This window comes from Rana temporaria, chromosome 8 (assembly GCF_905171775.1).
Source record: "Rana temporaria chromosome 8, aRanTem1.1, whole genome shotgun sequence".
NCBI lineage: Eukaryota > Metazoa > Chordata > Amphibia > Anura > Ranidae > Rana > Rana temporaria.
Window position 1 is genome coordinate 160,626,900 of NC_053496.1, and position 19,058 is coordinate 160,645,957.

A 19,058-nucleotide genomic window follows, 5' to 3' on the forward strand; every position below is an offset into this window, starting at 1 on the left:
TATTTTATTTTTAAGAAAAGATGAATGTAATGTCATACACCACATGTGTAAGGTGATGTCATGTGTTCCCAGAGATTTATCATATTAACAAATTATTTTCACAAGAGCATTAAAGCACATCAATCAACAAAGCCTATTTATTAAGGATGAGCAGAGTGATTTCAGCTAAAGTGGTTTTATCAAGAGGCGCATGAGAATTAATGTTAGAGGGATTCAAAGCAAGCAGGTGACTGGGGGGGCTTCCATTTTTCATGGACGTTCTCTTTAAGTGTTTTAAGGAAACTTGCACAATCTTAAAATATGCGCTCACCATCAAAATGTCCTGTTTTAATTGTATATTTGTATTACAGTAAATTACTAAGATGTCATCGCAAGTGAACCAGCAGTTTGAAATGCAAGCTTCGAATCAGATGGACCCTTCACTTTATGAATGCATTTCTCCCTCTGAACATCCCCTTTATTCCTCTAATGTTCCTTCTGCCAACCCAGCATGGAACATCTGCAATGGAGCACCAATTACTTCCATGAAGTCTCAACAGTGGAACATTTATTCTGCTGCTACAATACCTTCTATGGCTCAGTCTCAAAATGTTCTTCCTGGAAGTGTTATGCCTCACCTAAAGTGTAAACCAAAAGTAATGGGGGTAAGTCCTAAAGAGATGTGAGTATGTAGTTGGGTGATTAATAAACCATAATTTAATGAATAAAAAATAAAATAATTAAAAGAACAAAACTATAGGTTCAGTAAATCCATAAATGATATTTCACTGTTGGGTAGATGCTGGCAAATTCAATAGACACTTCTTTCTTTAAGGAATTGTAATTGTGGTCAGTCAGTCTTCAGTTCAACAGCACAGTTAAGTTAGTGACCTCACTTTTCTCTACTGCAGTTATGCAATACGGTTTGGTCACAAACTTAAACACTGCCTGTTACTGGACAATGAATGTAAAAATCAGTGCTCTCTTGTCATCTTATTTTTCAAACAGTTAATTTTAAGTACTGCAAAGCACTGATGTGGTGCTGTGCTAAAGATTATAGGAGGCTAATGTCTGAACAGATCTAAGTATTTACTGTATGATAGCTCTATATAAAGTATTATTATTATTAGGGCTGTATTGAAAGTAATGCAAAAGTAGGCATGACTTTTTTGTTATCTTGCATACTGTAGGTCATTCAAATTTCGCAGGTAGAGTGAGATGAGGTTCACACTGTGGCTAAACCATAACCCAGGTATACCCACAATTTTCATGTGGTCAACCTGAGCTTTCTATAGACTTTCTATTAGATCCCGTATTTTTGTTGCGTTTTCTGAAAGTGCTACAAAGATACTGGGAGCGTGGCCTAACTCCGGGCATAGATGGATGCTTAGCTCAGGACCCCTGGCACACAGGACCAGCTAAACTGAGCTTGAGAATGGAAGAAACCCCACACAAACATGGGAAAGAGGGATCGGAGCTCCTCTGCCTCCCGCAGACTGCAGGACATGCCGCAGCAACAGATAAATAACATCCCTGCAATGTTCCGGGCATCGCAGGGAGAAGGCCCCACAGCCGCAGCCTTGCCTAAGCCTCCCACCCCACTCAGCAGCTCCAGTACCATCACGGACGGCGTGCAGGGGACAGCGAATCATGCTCCTCAGATGGTGTAATCTCCACATCCCTCCCAACCGCTGTGCCTAGCAGATCTTCAGGCTGTAGCCCACAAAATAAAGGCAGCCATTGCAGATCTCAAAGCACATATACAGAGCATATCAGGAAGGATGGGAGCAGTGGAGCAGGCCACAGCCTGCCATGCAGACGCCATTAAACAGGTACAAAAAACTTCAGATACACATCTATCCACATAATAGATATCCACCGCCACTTAGAGGACCTCGACAACTGAGGAAGACACTATAATATAAGAATTAGAGGTGTCCCAGAGACAACCCACCCAGAATTTAATTTTCTAGATTGAACCTACCAAAAAATAAAGGTGGAATTGCTCTTCCTGATCTCCGTAAATATCATCAGGCAGCCCTTTGGTGAATGTTCCAGTCCACTATTCTCGCCAAAACAGTTAAAGACTGGGTTTCCTTGGAACACGCACAACTCTCCCAACCAGTTCGATCCCTTCCATTGATACACCCAAAACACCACCTCATAGTTGCTAAAAATCACCCACTTATTGGTCCCACGCTCAAGATCTTTCGATATTCTTTCAACCCTGATAATACTTTCACCTTGGCTTGGTCCACTTACCCCACTTAAGAACAACCCGAACTTCCCACCAGGTACAGAACAAAATTTCCTTAATACTTCCTGGCCTCACAAAGATATTTTGACCAAACATTTCTTTAAAACCGGATCAGTCCTATCTAGAAAACAGGATCACTCCTATCTAGACATGATCTAAATAAGGAAATCAGCCCAAATATAATCTCATACTGACAATATATACAAATCAAACATTTCCTGTCCAGAAGAGAAACTATCCACTTTGGTCTAGGCCCCTACAACTCTAGAACAATTATGTTTAAAAAAAAGACTCCTCAAAGACACATACCGTATTTATTGGGGTATAGCGCGCTCCCGCATATAGCGTGCACCCCTAAATTTGCCCAGAAATTCCTGTGAAAAAAATATTTTTGTACTTACAGTTTGGTGTCTTGCACGGCGTCCATCGGCGGCCTCGTCGGGTCCGGCGCCTGTCTGCGGCTTCGGGTGTCCTCTTCGTCGGGTCCGGCATCCTTCTGCAGCGTCCTCCTCGCTCGTTTCCCGCTTTCCCGCGCCGAGTTTGAATACTGCGCCGGCATATACCGAGCGCAGTACACTCGCGTATAGTCGGCAATGCTCGCGCTGACGTCCTGGACGTACAGGACGTGAGCGCGAGTGTAGCCGAGACTGCCCGACTATACACGAGTGTACTGCGCTCGGTATATGTCGGCGCAGTATTCAAACTTGGCGCGGGAAAGCGGGTATCGGCGTATATCGCGCACCCACGATTTTGCCCTGATTTTCAGGGAAAAATAGTGCGCGGTATACGCCGATAAATACGGTAATTTCCACCCTATACAACTCACTATTTGAGGGTCAAACAGATTTCTCCAAAACGGCATTTAAAGCATGGGAAAGGGAACTTGGTATTAACCTAACACCTACAGATTGGGAGACAATCTAAATACATGCTCACAAAGGTTCTCTAAATGTAGCCACCCAAGAGTGTGGTTTCAAAATCATTACCAGATGATACAGAACTCCCACTCTGCTTCATAAATCTTCACCTCAAATATCCAATAAATTCTGGAGATGCAAACAAGAGGAAGGCTCGATGATGCATATATGGTGGTCCTGCTCATTGATCCAGACGTTCTGGGAAATGGTACATGAAACTATTATCTCAATTACCTAAGAAAACCTTAAGCTTGAACCAGCACAGTATTTATTACACCACAACTCAATCCCTAAAAAGCTAGCTATGTTAGCTATGTTCATGATTAATGCTGCAAGACACCGCGTTCCCTGCCACTGGTGATCAATTGTTACTCCAACAAAAAAGGAATGGTTCCGCAGAATAAACAACATTGATGAAATTATTAGAATAGCTGAGGAAAAAATAACTACTAACTAATTTCACATTGATATGGTACAACTGGTTAGAATTAAATTTCACATTGATATGGTACAACTGGTTAGAATGTAAAAACACTCCAGCCTATCCAGCACTTAATGTAGTATAGCTCAAATGCTCATAGAGATTCTTATAAAAGGGACTCATTGGTGCATATTTCAGTACTCCCACTTTATTACACCCCCCCTTTCTTCTATTTTTTGGGGATTTGACAACGCCCCTTTTAAAAGCAGCTGCTTCCACCACGCTGTCTGTTTTAGTGTTTCCTCCACCATGGTGGAAGCACTGCTGGGGAACCAGAGGGGCTGCGCCCTCTCTAAGGAGGGGGTTTTGGAAGTACTTTTGTTCATTTTTTGCTTCAGACCAGCCCAGCTCCTTCCTGAACGAGAGGGGGAGTGCTCCGGTGTCCCTTCCTTCACCAGCTCACAGGAGTAAGGGTCTGTCAGAGGTCGTCCGCCCAGAGTGCTTGGAGGGCCATGGGTGTGCTCATTGCGTGTGTCCATGGCAGGTCTCAGCATGGCGGCACCGAGTCCCAGATGGCGGGTGACATCATTTCCAGTGGACGGAGACTTCCGGGGGCATAACAGCAATTGGTTTCCGGCTGCTGGAATGCAGGAGGAAGGGGCGGGTCCTCTGGCTGGGACTTCCTTCAACTCATTCATAGCAGAGGGAGACATTTAAAGCCCACAGGCAGCTGATGCGGCGTTCACGTTGGAGGAGGCTGAGTCATCAGCAACAATGGCGGATGCAGGTGCTCAGATTTATGGCCAGGCGAGGCCCAGGTCAAAGAGGTGCAGTGGAGCCTCTTTCCTTTTCTGTTCACTGGGTGTTTTTTCTTTGTGTGTTGGGACCTTCAGCAGTCTGCTATAGTGATGTGTTCTAATAGCAGTTCATCATGGAGAGAGACTCTAGGGCAGTCTGGGGGGAGTCTGCTTTGGGCACTGTGTACTCTCTCTATTATATGTTTAGCCCTAAAAGGGGACCTGGGGATTTTGTTTACTGTTTTTACAGAAAGCCACCACCAAATCAGAGAGAACAGGAAGGAAATGCCCTTCATGCAAAATCCCATTAAGGGACTCTTGGGCCAAACCGCTGTGCAGATCCTGCATTGCAGGTTTAGTGAGAGAAGAGTTTACACAAGAGTGTAAAGAACTCTTTTCATCAGTAAGAAAAGAACTAGCAGAGACCCTAGGGACGTGCGTGCCCTTATGAAAATCAAGGCCAGAGTTCCAGCCAGGAACAGAGCTCTCAGTCCAGTCTCCCTCCGACCACTTCCAGATCAATGGAAAGTGAGTCTCTGAGGAAGAAAGGGAAAGCATTCCCCCCTCAACCATTTGATTCCAAGGATGAGGAGGAGAAAGAGGAGACGAGATCGACTAGATACAAGCTAACGCTCAAAGAGGTAGATAAACTGCTCAAAGCAGTCTATACCACCTTAAGGAAAACCCAGCCATCACTACATGACAAAATGTATCAGGGGCTGGAGAAAACTAGACAGAGGGCTAGATTCACATAGATCAGCGGATCTTTAGATCCGCGTGATCTATGTGATTAAAGATCCGCTGCCGCAAGTTTGAGAGGCAAGTGGGTAATTCACAAACCACTTACCTCCAAACTTGCGGCGGCGGATCGTAAAACCCCCGGCGGAATTCAAATTCCGCGGCTAGGGGGCAGTGTACTATTTAAATTAGGCGCGTCCCCCGCGCCGATTTAAATGAGCAATGCGCCGTCCGCGAAATTTCCCGGCGTGCATTGCTCCCACTGACGTCGCTAGGACGTCAGTGGTTTCGGCTGTGAGCGTAACTTGCGGCGCGCGGGTTTCTGAATCGGCGTACGCAAACGACGTAAAAAGATTTAAAAATCGACGCGGGGAACGACGGCTATACTTAACATTGGCTGCGCCTCATTGAAGCAGGGGTAAGTATACGCCGGGAAAACCCGCTACGGAAACGTTGTAACAACACTGCGTCGGGTCCGCGTACGTTCGTGAATTTGCGTATCTCGCTGATTTACATATTTCTCAGCGTAAATCAGCGAGAACGCCCCCCACGCCATTTTTAAATTGCAGGTAAGATCCGACGGTGTAACACAGTTACACCTGTCGGATCTTAGGCATATCTATGCGTAACTGATTCTATGAATCAGGCGCATAGATACGACCAGCCTAACTCTAAGATACGACAGTGTATCAGGAGATACACCGTCGTATCTCTCTCTGAATCTGGCCCATAGTCTTCCCTGTCCACAAAGTTCTGACCGATACCATTTAAAAGGGAATGGAAGGATTCAGAAAAAGGACAGTTTTTTTTTCTAGAGCCCTGAAAAGAAGGTTTTCCTTCGAGGAGGACGAAGCGTAAGTTTGGAAAAAAATAAATAAAAATAGATGCCGCCTTTTCACAAGTGTCTAGAAGGATTAATCTGACATTTGAGGATATTGGCATTCTTGTGGATGCCATGGACAAAAGAGCAGATGGACTATTAAAGAGAGCCTGGGACTCATCCCTATCTAATCTTAACCCTACAATGGCTGCTACAGTTGTTGCTAGAAACAGTGTCGGTTAGATGAACTTAAAGGCCATGTGGTAGCAGGTACCTCCAGGAACGATTTGTTAAAGTCCTTCCCTACCCTGTTGAGAGCGGTCAAATATATGGCAGATGCCTCAGCGGAATCCATCAGAATGTCAGCCAGATCCTCAGCGCTAGTTAACTCAGCCAGGAGGGCCCTCTGGCTTAAGACTTGGTCAGGGGACTCTGCTTCTAAGGTGAAGCTGTGCGAAATTTCCTTTTCAGGAGACCTGGTGTTCGGGCTGGAATTGGAGACAATGATAGGACGGCAGATAAAAAAAAGATTTCCCACATTAAAAAGTGGTGCAGCAAAGGAAGAATTTTCGTCCTTTTCAACAAACCAATAAAGAAAGGGATCAAACTCAAAAAAGGCCCTGGAACTAGACATGTGCACAACAAAAAATTTATTTTTTCTTTGTTTTGTTTTGTCTCGTTCCGTAGATTCGTAATTTCGTAAGACGCATGTTTTCCTATTCAAACTGTTTTATTTTCGTTGATACAGAATGATTCGTAATTCTGTCTAATTTATTTTCATTGATTCGAAATTCGTAATTTTGTTAGATAATAATTTTCGTTTATTCGGTACACTATTCATAATTTAGTAATTGTTACTTATGTGAGATTGCCTTTTCCGTTGATTCGTAACATCGTTTTGTTTTCGTTGATTCGTGTCTATTACCGTGCTTCGAATGGATTCGTAATTTTGTACTTTAGTAAATGCATAGCGGTGCGGTCATTCGTAATCTCGTATTTTAGTTTCATTTTCAACACGTGGCTAATCCATATTAAGATAGACTTTCTCTTAAAGTCTTGAATATACGAACATATGAATACAAATATGAATATACGAAATTACGAACAGGCAAAGGATTTAAAATACAGATTGTAAACCGTGTGTTATAGATGTCATTTTCGTTCTTTTGCTGTTTCGGTGTTTGGTATTCTAGTAAGTTTGTCCAATCGTAATCATATTTTCGCTTGTTCGTTATTTTGCTTATTCGTAATTCCGTAATTTTCGTATTTTAGTACTTTCAGCTTTTCGGATGTTTGAATTGATCCGAATGTACGAATACTAATAAATTCGTACGGAAATCCATTTATTACGAGCCAAATCGCACATGTCTACCTGGAACCCTTTATAAAGGAAGAGGCAGAGGAGGGGTGCTCTTTTGACCTCCCGAGCAAACCCCAAAAAAGCAACGACCATCTCCCAGTAGGCGGGAGATTACAGGACGTCCTGCCAGCTTGGGGAAAAAAAGCAACAAAAAGTCAGTTTGTTCTGAATTTATTCAACCAGGGATAGCAGCTAGAGTTTTCAGATACCCCCAAGTCAGTTTTACATTACAAACATGCCAAGGGATCGGGCGAAGGCCCTGGCTATGAAGTCTCTTCTAGAGAGTTGTTGCAAACAGGGTGTCCTTTCCCAAGTGCCAAAAGATCAGGAGGGGAAAGGGTTTTACTCCCACATCTTTCTGGTCAAAAAAACATCAGGAAAGTTTTGCCTGATTCTCAATTTGAAAATTCTTAACCAATCCATAAAGTACAAACATTTTTGGATGGATACAATATTCTGTGAGAATTTACTCACCCCCAGATGTTAAATGGCATCTAAGGATGAGCTCCAGCGTGTTCGCAAAGACCACGTGCAGAGCCCACCAGGAAGTCGGCACGGCGCTGCGCTAATCACAGGCAGTGAGACATTTCCCGATCTCTGCATCCGCACATCTGGAAAATGTCTCATTGCCTGTGATTAGCGCAGTGTCGACCTCCTGACGAGCTCTGCACGTGGGCTTTGTGAACATGCCGGAGCTCATCCTTAATGGCATCTATCGACCTGACGGATGTCTATCTCCATATACCAATCACACCCTCATCACAGAAATTCCTGCAACTTGCAGTCAATCTGGAGGAGGGGTTGGATATCTGCAGTTCCGAACTTTGCCCTTCGGCCTTTCCTCCTCTCCCAGAGTATTCACAAAAGTGATGGCAGAAGTCTTGGAGTCCCTGAGACTGAAGGGGATCCCAATAGTACCCTACTTGTTGACCTACTGAATGCCGACTCAAAGGATCAAGTAGAGGTCAATCTGCAAGTAACCCAAGCACATCTAAAAGGTTTGGGTTGGCTTCTCAACCTTCAGAAATCAAATCTGGTACCGTCTTAATGAGTAAGGTGTCTGGGGTATGAAATAGATTCAATAGAACAAAGAATCTTTCTTCCCCAGGAGAAGGAGGAAAAGATGCAGTCGGCTTTGAAGACACTTCAAACCAACACAGAGGTTTCTGTAAGGCAAGCTATGTCTGTTCTAGGCCTGATGATGGCAGCAATTTTCCTCAGTCAGTGGGCCAGGTTTCATGCTCGGTCATCTGGAGGCAAACACTCTAACAAATTGGTCATACCAGGAACCTCTGGAAAAGAAGTTTCAGCATAGGGACAAGAGCAAAAAGATCACCTTGGTGGTGGAGAGACCAGAGAAACACCTTTTTAAAAGGACTGCTATGGACTTTTCCGGTAACTCGGAGGTTAACAGATGCGAGCGCATGGGGGTGGGGAGCTCACCTCGAGAAACAGACCGACTTGGAGGGGTTTGGTCCAAGCCAGAGGTAAGAAGGTCCTTTAAATTGGAGGGAATTAAAGGCTATCCACCTAAGCCTCCATTCCTTCCAACAGGTTCTAGTGCATGGGTGCTCAACCTGTGGCTCTCCCAGCTGTTGCGAAACTCAAGTCCCATGAGGCATTGCAAGCTGTTCACAGTACAAGCTTGACCTCCCAAAGGCAGAGGCAATGATGGGAATTGTAGTTTCACAACAGCTGAGAGCCAGCAGGTTGAGCACCCATGTTCTAGTGGAACAAACCATTTCCAAGTGTGATCGGACAACATGACAGCAGTTTTAGATTTAACAAAGCAAAGGGGCACAAGGAGCAAATGCTTGATTGAACTCGCTCATCAAATCCCTGAGCTGGGCGTAGAACAATTTAGCCTCCCTACCCACAGTTTATCTGAAAGGCACAGAAACACCCTAGCGGATCTCCTCAGCAGAAGGGACTAAGAGAAGCAGACGTGGCCTCTAAACCAGAAGTTATTCGAGACGATCTCCAGAAGTTGGTGTTGTCCTCAGGTGGATCTCTTTGCAAACCAAAGAAAGGCAAAAAATACAGCCTTTTTTTTCTTCAGAAGGCAGGATCAAGCTCTCTGAGTAGATGCGTTAGCCCACAATTGGGACTTTCCATTTGTCTTACGCATTTCCACCATTTCCAACTACTGTAATACCAAGGGTGTTGGCAAAATTCAGAGCGGAGTCCACAGATCTAATCTTGATAGCTCCTTGCTGGACGAAGAGACCCTGGTTTTCCACCTTAATGAATCTCTCAGCAAAACCCAGGGTCAGATTCTCCATCCAGATCCAGCCTACCTCAGTTTAACAGCCTGGTTTCTGAAGAACAAATCTTGAGGCAGAAAAGCTTATCAATACCCTTCTTGCAAGTAGGAAGAAAGTCACCAGGGCTATCTACTTCAAAGTCTGGAAGGTTTACAAGAACTTTAATTTCCTTAGCGCTATTTCAATTTAAAAATTTCTCCAAGAAGGATTGGAGAAAGGTTTAGCAGCAAGTACTCTCAAGACGCAGGTACTGTAGCTGCTTTATCATTTTTTGGGGAAAAGAAACCCTTGATAATCAGGTTCTTTAGGGCTATGGCAAAAATTAGGCCTAGACCTTTTTATTAGTTTTCCCAAATGGGACCTATCCTTAGTTCTTCAAGGACTCACTAAATCACTGTTCGAGCCAATAGAAGAAACATAGTTAAGATTCCTGATTCTAAAGACTATACTACTGGTAGCAATGACGTCTGTCCGTAGAATTAGTGAGATACAAGCACTTTCAATCAAGGAGCCTTTCATGAGATGTCTGCAAGATAGGGTAGTTTTGAGGACAGATCCAGCCTTCCTGTCTAAAGTATCTTCAGTCTTTCACTGTACACAGATCATTCTCCCTACCTTTTGCCCCTTACCTTCGGGGCACGGAGAAGAAGCCTTCTACACTCTACAAGTCAGAAGGTGTCTTCTAAACTTTCTGGAGATAACGAAGAGTATTAGGAAATTATCTTCACTCTTTGTCTTGGAAGCTTTACTCCCTTTGTGACTATCTTCCAAGAGTACCTTTGGAAGATGGTGAAAACAAGCCATTAAAGAGGCATACCTCTCCTTAGGTCTGGAACCTCCGGTGGGATTCTTACCTCATTCTACCGGAGCAGTGGCAGCATCAGGGGCAGAGAAGGCCAGGGCATCTCCCGAGCAGATATGCAAGGCTGCCACGTGATCTAGTTTCTCAACCTTCATAAGGCACTACCGGTTGGATCTACTGTCAGCCTCAGACCAATCCTTTGGTATGAAGGTTTTACAGGCAGTGGTCCCACCCTGAAGTAAGTTCTCAGTTATCATCTCCAAGGTGCTGTTCTGAAAGGCGAAGAGAGAAAACCTTAGTTAGACGTGACAGTGTTTCTACGAGCCTTTCAGGACAACAGCCTACTTCCCTCCCTAGGTTATCATATGTAAAATATAATTGTTGGGTTTGGTAATTGTCTGCTTATATCTTCCAAGCATGTCGGAGAATTCTCTGTAACAACTGACGGTATGGTGGAAGCAGCTGCTTTTAAAAGGGACGTTGTCACGCAGTGTTTCCTGTGAAGAGGTGGAGCTACACTCTCCAAGGTGCTGACCTGAAAGGCTCGTAGAAAATGCCGTCACCGGTAGTCGGATTAAGATTTTTTGTTTCATTACGTGATCGTAATGCCTTCCTCTGCCTCCTGTACCGCGCCCTCCTGACACCCCAGCTCTCCTGATTTCCCCCCAATACCATACCCTCCTGTCCTCTCCAGTGCCAAGCCCTCTTGACACTCCAGTCATCCTGACCCCCCCTGTGTACTGTGACCTCCTGATCTCCCAGTACCATGCACTTCTGATCCCCACCCCTGACCCCCCTTTACCTTGCCTCCTGACACCAGCCCTTGCTACTACTGCCCTACATCCTACTTACATTTGCCAGAAATCAGAGCAGATAACCATGCCTGAAACTAGTCAAGATCAGCTTGCAGTACCACATGTTCTACTTTCATGATGAACTCCAGCATCAAACTTGTGGAGGTGACCAAATGTGATTCAAAGTGAATAGCAATTTTCTCACTGAAGCTAACTTTTAAGATGGGCTAAGTTTATATTTTTTCAGTTACATTACTTTTAGTAGACTTTTCCAGGTTTTCTTAATGCTGTCTTTACTTTTTATTTGGGGTTTGCTAGTAAATGTCTTGGGGGGGGCACTGCATCCTAAACATCTTGGATCTCTTCAATGTTGTCCCGGTAGATCTCCCATCTCAAAGGTTGCCTACCTCCTACAAATTATTGTTTTGGCTAATATTTCCTTGCCTGTAACAAAGCAATTCATGTTAATTCATGATACAATATAATCTTTTTCACCCCTACAGTTGTGTGTGTGTTTGTTTCATTGCTGACCTACCCCTAATGAAGGGGTGAGAAGGGGGAGTGCATTAATATTGATATTATTTATTAATGTTTACATTTTTATTTGTTTTAATCAAACATTGAGTTACTATATGGAAGCATTACTCTACCAACATGTTAAATTTGAACAACCTATTAAGTTAGTAAAAAATGTTACCTCCCCAGTTTTGCATTACTTTCAGTTACAGATTCTTGTAATTTTTATTTAACTGTGTTCGCGCGAAATTTAGAAACCCCATTGACGTCTATGGGACTCGAACGTTCGAATTCAAAAGTGCTAATTTTAAAGCCTAATCTGCAAGTTATTGTCATAACACGGGTTTGAGAACCCGTGTGTCTTGCCCCATGGGAACATGTGTAACAATGGGGAAAAACATTTAAAAACGGTCGGTTTTCTTCTGGAGCAGTGGTTTTTAATGATACTTAAAGTGGAAAAAAAATGAAAAATTCCTTTAAATATCGTACCTGCTGGGTGTCTATAGTAGTGGCACATGTTTAGAACTGTCCCTGCACAAATGAGATTACTATAAGAAAAAAGTAATTTAAACATGCTTGCGACTTTAATGTAATGTCTGGTCCCTGCAATATGGATGAAAATCATTTAGAAAAATAGCACAGACACAGACAGTACACACACCACGTAGCTTTAGGTGCACACTGCAGAGGACACGGGCAGTACACACACCATGTAGCTTCAGGGTGCACACTGCAGAGGACACAGGCAGTACACACACCATGTAGCTTTAGGTGCACACTGCAGAGGACCGGGCAGTACCACACACCACGGTAGCTTTAGGTGCACACTGCAGAGGAACAGGCATTACACACCATGTAGCTTTAGGTGCACACAGGCAGTACACACACGTAGCTTTAGGTGCACACTGCAGAGGACACAGGCAGTACACACCACATAGCTTTAGGTGCACACTGCAGAGGACACGGGCAGTACACACACCACATAGCTTTAGGTGCACACAGCAGAGGACACAGGCAGTACACCACGTGAGAATACTGCAGCTAGCACAATCACCTACCTGCCAGTAAATTAGGAAGAGCGGATCTAGCTAAACTATACAGTGTATAAATATATATACAACACCTGGGATGCATATATATCCAGTACACACTGTAACTTTAACTGAATAGCCTTGCCTGCCTGCCTGCTCTATCTACCTACAAAAAATGACACACTCTCTCTCTCTCTGTCTTCTCTCTCTTAACCACCGCAACACACTACACAAGGCCGACCTGCAGGCTGCCTTTTATAGTGTGGGGCGTGTACTAAACCCCTGAGCCATAATTGACCAAAGCCACCCGGGCTTTGGCCAATTATGGCTCTCCATTTTTTGCAAGCTGTGATTGGCCAAGCATGCAGGGTCATAGTGCAAGCTTGGCCAATCATCATCCAGCAATGCACTGCGATGCCGCAGTGAATTATGGGCTGTGACACACCACCTCAAGTTTGGCACGAACGGCCCAAAACGTTCATAATTCGACGAAAACGATCGAACATACGATGTTCATCCCCTATTATATACTTGGTCATTTATATGTGTTCTGAAGCTAAGACTTTACTGCGTAATTAAATCCCCAGCTCACCTCACCACCATTTTGCTTCTCCCCTTCCACAGAGTACCCTCACAGTATGTTATGATTTTTTATAGCGTTACTTATTAATTTCCAAAGTCTTCAGACCCCGTCATTTAACTTTCTGGATCCTCTTCTTCAGTCTATACCCAACAGTATTCCAGATGGAGATTGGCACTGAATGAAGAGGGGCAGGGTTATGACACCCTTCATTTTATATATTTTTTTGCAGCCTGTTTTCTTTTCTTTTTACCCATGAGCCCATTAGAATATTAAAAACCCCCAGAGTTGGCTGTTTGTCACGCTTACCCCTAACTCAAGTGGTCAGACACGATAGCTAGCTTCTGTGTTCTTCACCTATAGCAGTCCCTTTCCCATAAGTGGTACTAGAGGTACTCAGTTGCCCCCAGGACTTATACACAATGATATAGTGCCTTGCTACCATGCCAGGGCATGCGCCAAACTGAGCAAAGCAAATGGTACTGAGGTTGGCAGACAGGCAAGGTTAAGAATAGTTGGGGGTCAATGTCCCAAAAGCCAAAAGGCAGACAGAGTTTAGAGAGAAAGTCGATATCGTTCCAGGTTTGTCAACAAGGGAATCCATCTAGCAGGGCAGACAAACGGGGGTCCTGATCGAGGTAGTACACACGCTATCTACATGAGACAGCAGGCTTGGCTAGCTTCAAATCGGGTTTGGTTTCCACCCAAAGACTGCACTTTAACCTACCTTGCAGGTAGGACAGAGCAACCAAACCAAATACCAGGATGCTGGAATGAGGATGCAGAAGTTCTAGATACTACTGACCAGCTCGTATTGGATAGTTAGCGTTAATTGTTAATATAGCAAGTAAAAAAAATATTCAACAGTGCTGGGCTACAGAAACATGGAGAAGGCAACATTTCTCTTTACAATCAGTTTACTTTTAACATTCCTTCTGTTATGCTGAATATTATGTTGCACTATCCCCTACAGTCAGCAGAGGAGAGGAACTATAGCCAGAAAAGCCCATGGACTTCTATGCAGAACACTGAGGATCATGGTAATTGTAGTCTGAAATATCAATCACAGAATGAAATTTATTGACGTTTACAATACAGTTTCCATAGGGCCATGTGGAAAGAAGGGGAGTGGTGGAATAGCTTAACAGACTGCTCTAAGAACGTCTTCCTCTTGGCAGTTGGCACTGAGGAATTTATTAGAGTACATCTGCTACATACTGAGAAGACTGCTGAGAGGCCAGACCAGTGGAGACACCTGAAGCAGCGCAGACCACAGCGATCGCATCAAACACAGTTGATGCTGGGAGACCAGAGCATTCTCTCATCCTCTACTTCCCTCCACTGAATCTCTGGAGGCATTTTTTGGAGAGACATAGGGGCTCCCTTTACTACAGTGAGAGTTCAAAGCCACACCACAAGGACTGTTGAGAGGGACTGCCCATTGTTTGCATTGCTAGCAGGACTGAGGGCCAGATCCACAAAGAAGTTACGACGGCGTATCTATTGATACACCGCGTAACTTCTAGGTTGCTCCGGCGTATCTTTGTTTTGTATCCACAAAACAAGATATGCCTGAAGCAGGGCTAGATCCGACTGCGTACGTCTTAGTATGCCGTCGGGTCTAAGATGCATATTTACGCTGGCCGCTAGGTGGTGCTTCCGTTGATTTCCGCGTCGAGTATGCAAATTAGCTAGATACGCCAATCCACAAACGTACGTCCGGCCGGCGCATTTTTTTTAAGTAGTTTCCGTAAGTCTTTTTTCGGCGTAATGTTACCCCTGCTATATGAGGCGTACTCAATGTTAAGTCCGGACGTCGGGGCCAGCGTCAAATTTTACGTTGTTTGCGTAAAACTTTCACGAATAGGGCTTTGCGTAGAATTACATTCACGTCGAAAGCATTGGCTCGTTGCAGGTTAATTTGGAGCATGCGCACTGGATACCCCCACGGACGGCGCTGCGCCATTAAAAAAAAACGTAATTTAGATGTCGGGTCAAGACGTATTAACATAAAACACCCCCCATCTCATCCATTTCAATTGCGCGCCCTTACGCCGACACAGTTATACTACGCCGCTGTAACTTACGGTGCAAATTCTTTCAGGATATACGGAAAATTACGCTGAAAGTTACGGCAGTGTAGTGTATCTGAGATACACTACGCCGGACGGAAAAATGCGCGGAGGTACGTGGATTTGGCCCTGAGTTTCTAAAGGCATGACACTAAGTATACCACACTTTTACTGTATCTTCACAGCACCTATACTGTACCTGTACCAAACTTGTACTCGCCTACATTATACTGCACCCAAACTGCATGCTGGTTTAATAAAACTGTTGATAAGTGCACCAACAGCTCTTAAAGGGCCCCAATGATGGCCAGCAGAAGAACCATCCTGCAAGCCCACTCTGTCCTTTTCTCCCCTATCCTTCATTTTTATGGACTGTGCACATCCAGTTGTTCTAGACCTAGCATAGTTGCCATTAATGCACTTTGGCTGTATTGTTCTTTAAGATCATGTGTTAAGTAAATCAAGCTTCATTACTGCCCACTGCTGCATTTCTAGTGACCTTGCTACTGTCTATGCTGATCTGGATGCCAAGGGGGAGATTTACTAAAACTGAAGTGTGAAAAATCTGGTACAGCTCTGCATAGACGTTTGGTACCTGTTTTTTCTTTTGATATAGTATTACAACTGGGCACTAATGTATTACTTTCAGTGATTTTTCTGTAATATTTCATGCTTCATTCACCTAATGTGTCAGAGGGGGCAAAAGCCCTTAAAGTGGTTGAGGCAAAGCCCAATCCTAACTGGCGGCTCCTATGGGGCTGGCTCTCTACACAAAGCTAAATTTGTCTAGTGTCCTACACACGGAGGGTGCTACAATTAGACGTTAACCAACAAAATACAATAAGATTAAGATGAACTTTTAAGCAAAGAGTTTTTACTTAAATGTTTTTACAGATACAAGGCTCCCTCTGCTTGAGCATCTTGATATGCGTTTTCTCTGTTGCTGGACTGTCACTGAACATTGTGGATTACTTGGCTTATAATTGCTATAGTTCCCATTCTTACTACTGTAGTAGTTTAATTGTAAGTATCAATCTAATTTACCAGCTAATAAAATAGTTTGCTAAAAATCATGTAATGGTTCAATATAATATTTCCAGTTTTACCAACCATAAAACATTTTGGCATTAGTTATGTTGTAGTTATGCTTATCTGATCTGTGCAGTGGTTTTGCACAGAGCAGCCTAGATGATCCTCTTCTCCGGTCCCTCGCCAGAGCTCCTGGCCCCTCCCTCCTGCAGAGAGCCTGAACAGCAAGTAGCTTGCTATGGTGGCACCCGAGCCCATCCCAGCCTCGCCCCCTCTACCACCTCATTCTCTCACTGACTTTGACAGCAGTGGGAGCCAATGGTGCCCGCTACTTCCTCAGCCAATGAAGGAGAGTATCTGACAGCTGAGGCTGTCCTGCGCATCGCTGGATCCAGAGGGAGCTCAAGTAAGTATAAGGCCCCGTACACACAACCGAACATGTCTGCTGAAACTGGTCCGCGGACCAGTTTCAGCAGACATGTTCGGTCGTGTGTACGGCTGACCGGACAGGTTTCCAGCGGACATTTGTCCAGCCGACCGTTTTGCAGCAGATAAATGTTTCTTAGCATGCTAAGAAACATGTCCGCTGGAAGCCTGTCCGTCGGACATGTTCGGTCGTCTGTACAGACTCACTGTACTTGTCCGATCGCCGCCATCCCTCGCATGCGTCGAATCACTTCGACGCAATGCGTGGAAGCATTGAACTTCCAGGGGCGCGCACGTCGCCGCGTCATCGTCGCGGCGACGGCGCGGCCTCGTCACCTTGTATCGTGTACTGCGCAGATTTCTGTCTGATGGTGTGTACAACCATCAGACAGAAATCTCCGGGCGGACATGTCCACTGAAAACGGTCGGCGTACGACCGTTTTCAGCGACAGTCCGTCCGTCTGTACGAGGCCTAAGGAGGCTGAGCAGGACTGCTGCACACAGAAGGTTTTTTTTTTTATCGTAATACTAAGGCAGAAGTTTTTTTTATCATAATGTATTCTATATACATTATGATAAAAAAAACTTCTGCCTTTAGTATTAATATTAACAAGTTCAAAATTAACAGAAGCACACACCCAGGTTCCTAGCCCCTTAAATTAACAGAAGCACACACCTAGCCCCTGACACCCCCCCCCCACTTCTTTTTATATTTCTGTTTTTTCTTGTCTGTTCCCCTCTTTTACTTGGATGTCCTAGTTTCTTCTTTTTGCTCTTGGGAACTGGATACCCCCAGCTTGTTGGTAAGCGCTTAGACGCGAGTTTCACAACTCGTATTCGGCGCGCTATAAGTATTTATTCCAATCCAATCAATAAGCTGAGCCATCCCTCTACAAGTTCTTACTTCCTGCCTACCTCTGTCCAAGGCTCAGAAGAATGTAATTCAGCCACTTAGATGCAGTGGATTTATGAGTATAATTTATGTCCAGCCTATGATGCATAAAATCTTTATATACATACCCAAAGAAGGCAATACAATCAAAATCAAGACTAGAACTCCAGGATAGTGCACTCCAGCAAAAATCCTTTAGTAATCTTCTCCAGAACCTCAGCCCAGCACCTGCGGAGGCCCAGACTACAATTTCTTGACTCACTAGTTATCTGCCAAGGTCAGCATCCCCAGAAGAACTGGAACCCTCTCTTAGAGGAAAGAATCCTCTGGAAAGGCCTCCAAATATGAATCACCTTTGTCTGCCACCTTCTGGATGCTCCCTTCAGGGATGGCTTAAGTCTGATAAATATTCATTTTTTTTTCTCAGTCAAAGTTTTTTATTGAACAAAAGTAAAAGAGCATACAAAGAACTCAGAGCATAAGCAAAAAACACAGTCGGTGTGGTACAGCACGCCTCCATACACTTATAAATAGAATAGCCCCCATTCCCTCCCCGAGTGGACATTTCAAAGCTTTCAAGTACTATGCCAGACCAACATCAACCCACTCTAGCAAGTAGACAGCATATCATAACCTTACACGCTCCCAACCCCACACAGACCTAAAACAAACGATCATACACAAGATCTATCGGGCCAGACTCGGGACGTTCAGCCATGGGGCCCACAGCTTTTCATATTTAACACCAGTCCCTCTCCGCTGATACACAATTTTTTCCAAACTCAATGTGTCCCCCATCTGCGTAATCCACTCCTGCATCATGGGTGGTTCAGTGTCTTTCCAGTGCCTCAGGATCATCAAGCGAGCTTGAAATAGGGCTCTACCAATAGCCTGGCTAGGGATATTTTCCACTAGGAGGCCGTCAGCTATCCCCAGTAGACAAGTCTTAGGCCCCATACACAAGAGAGGATCCATCCGCTGGAATTGATCCGCGGACCGGCTCCAGCGGATAGATCCCCTGGTGTGTACAATCCAGCGGCTCTGTTTCCGCGGATTTTTATCCCCTGGGATGGATTTCCAGCGGATAAAAATTTGAAGACATGCTTTCAAATCTATCCGCTTGAATCCATCCCAACGGATTGATCCGCTGGTCTGTACAGACTCACCGGATCAATCCGTCCGAATCAATCCCCCGCATGCGTCGTAATGATTCGACGCATGCGTGGAATTCCTTATATGACAGCGTCGCGCACGTCGCCGCGTCATCATCGCGGCGACGGCGCGACATGTCATCGCGATGGGATTTCGGCGCGGATTTCGATCCGATGGTGAGTACACTCCATCGGATCAAAATCCTCGAGAG

The 19,058-nt window shown here is 44.6% G+C and overlaps 1 protein-coding gene across 1 annotated transcript in view; it reads left to right on the plus strand.

Annotated features, from left to right (window-relative positions):
- The first annotated feature begins 362 nt into the window (after positions 1-362).
- LOC120909293 overlaps positions 363-19,058 on the plus strand; it is a 40,382-nt gene continuing 21,686 nt past the window's right edge. The window contains exons 1-2 of the mRNA XM_040321037.1: positions 363-644; positions 16,243-16,371. Coding sequence (XP_040176971.1) covers positions 363-644; positions 16,243-16,371 — 411 coding nt within the window. The remainder of the gene's footprint in view (positions 645-16,242; positions 16,372-19,058) is intronic.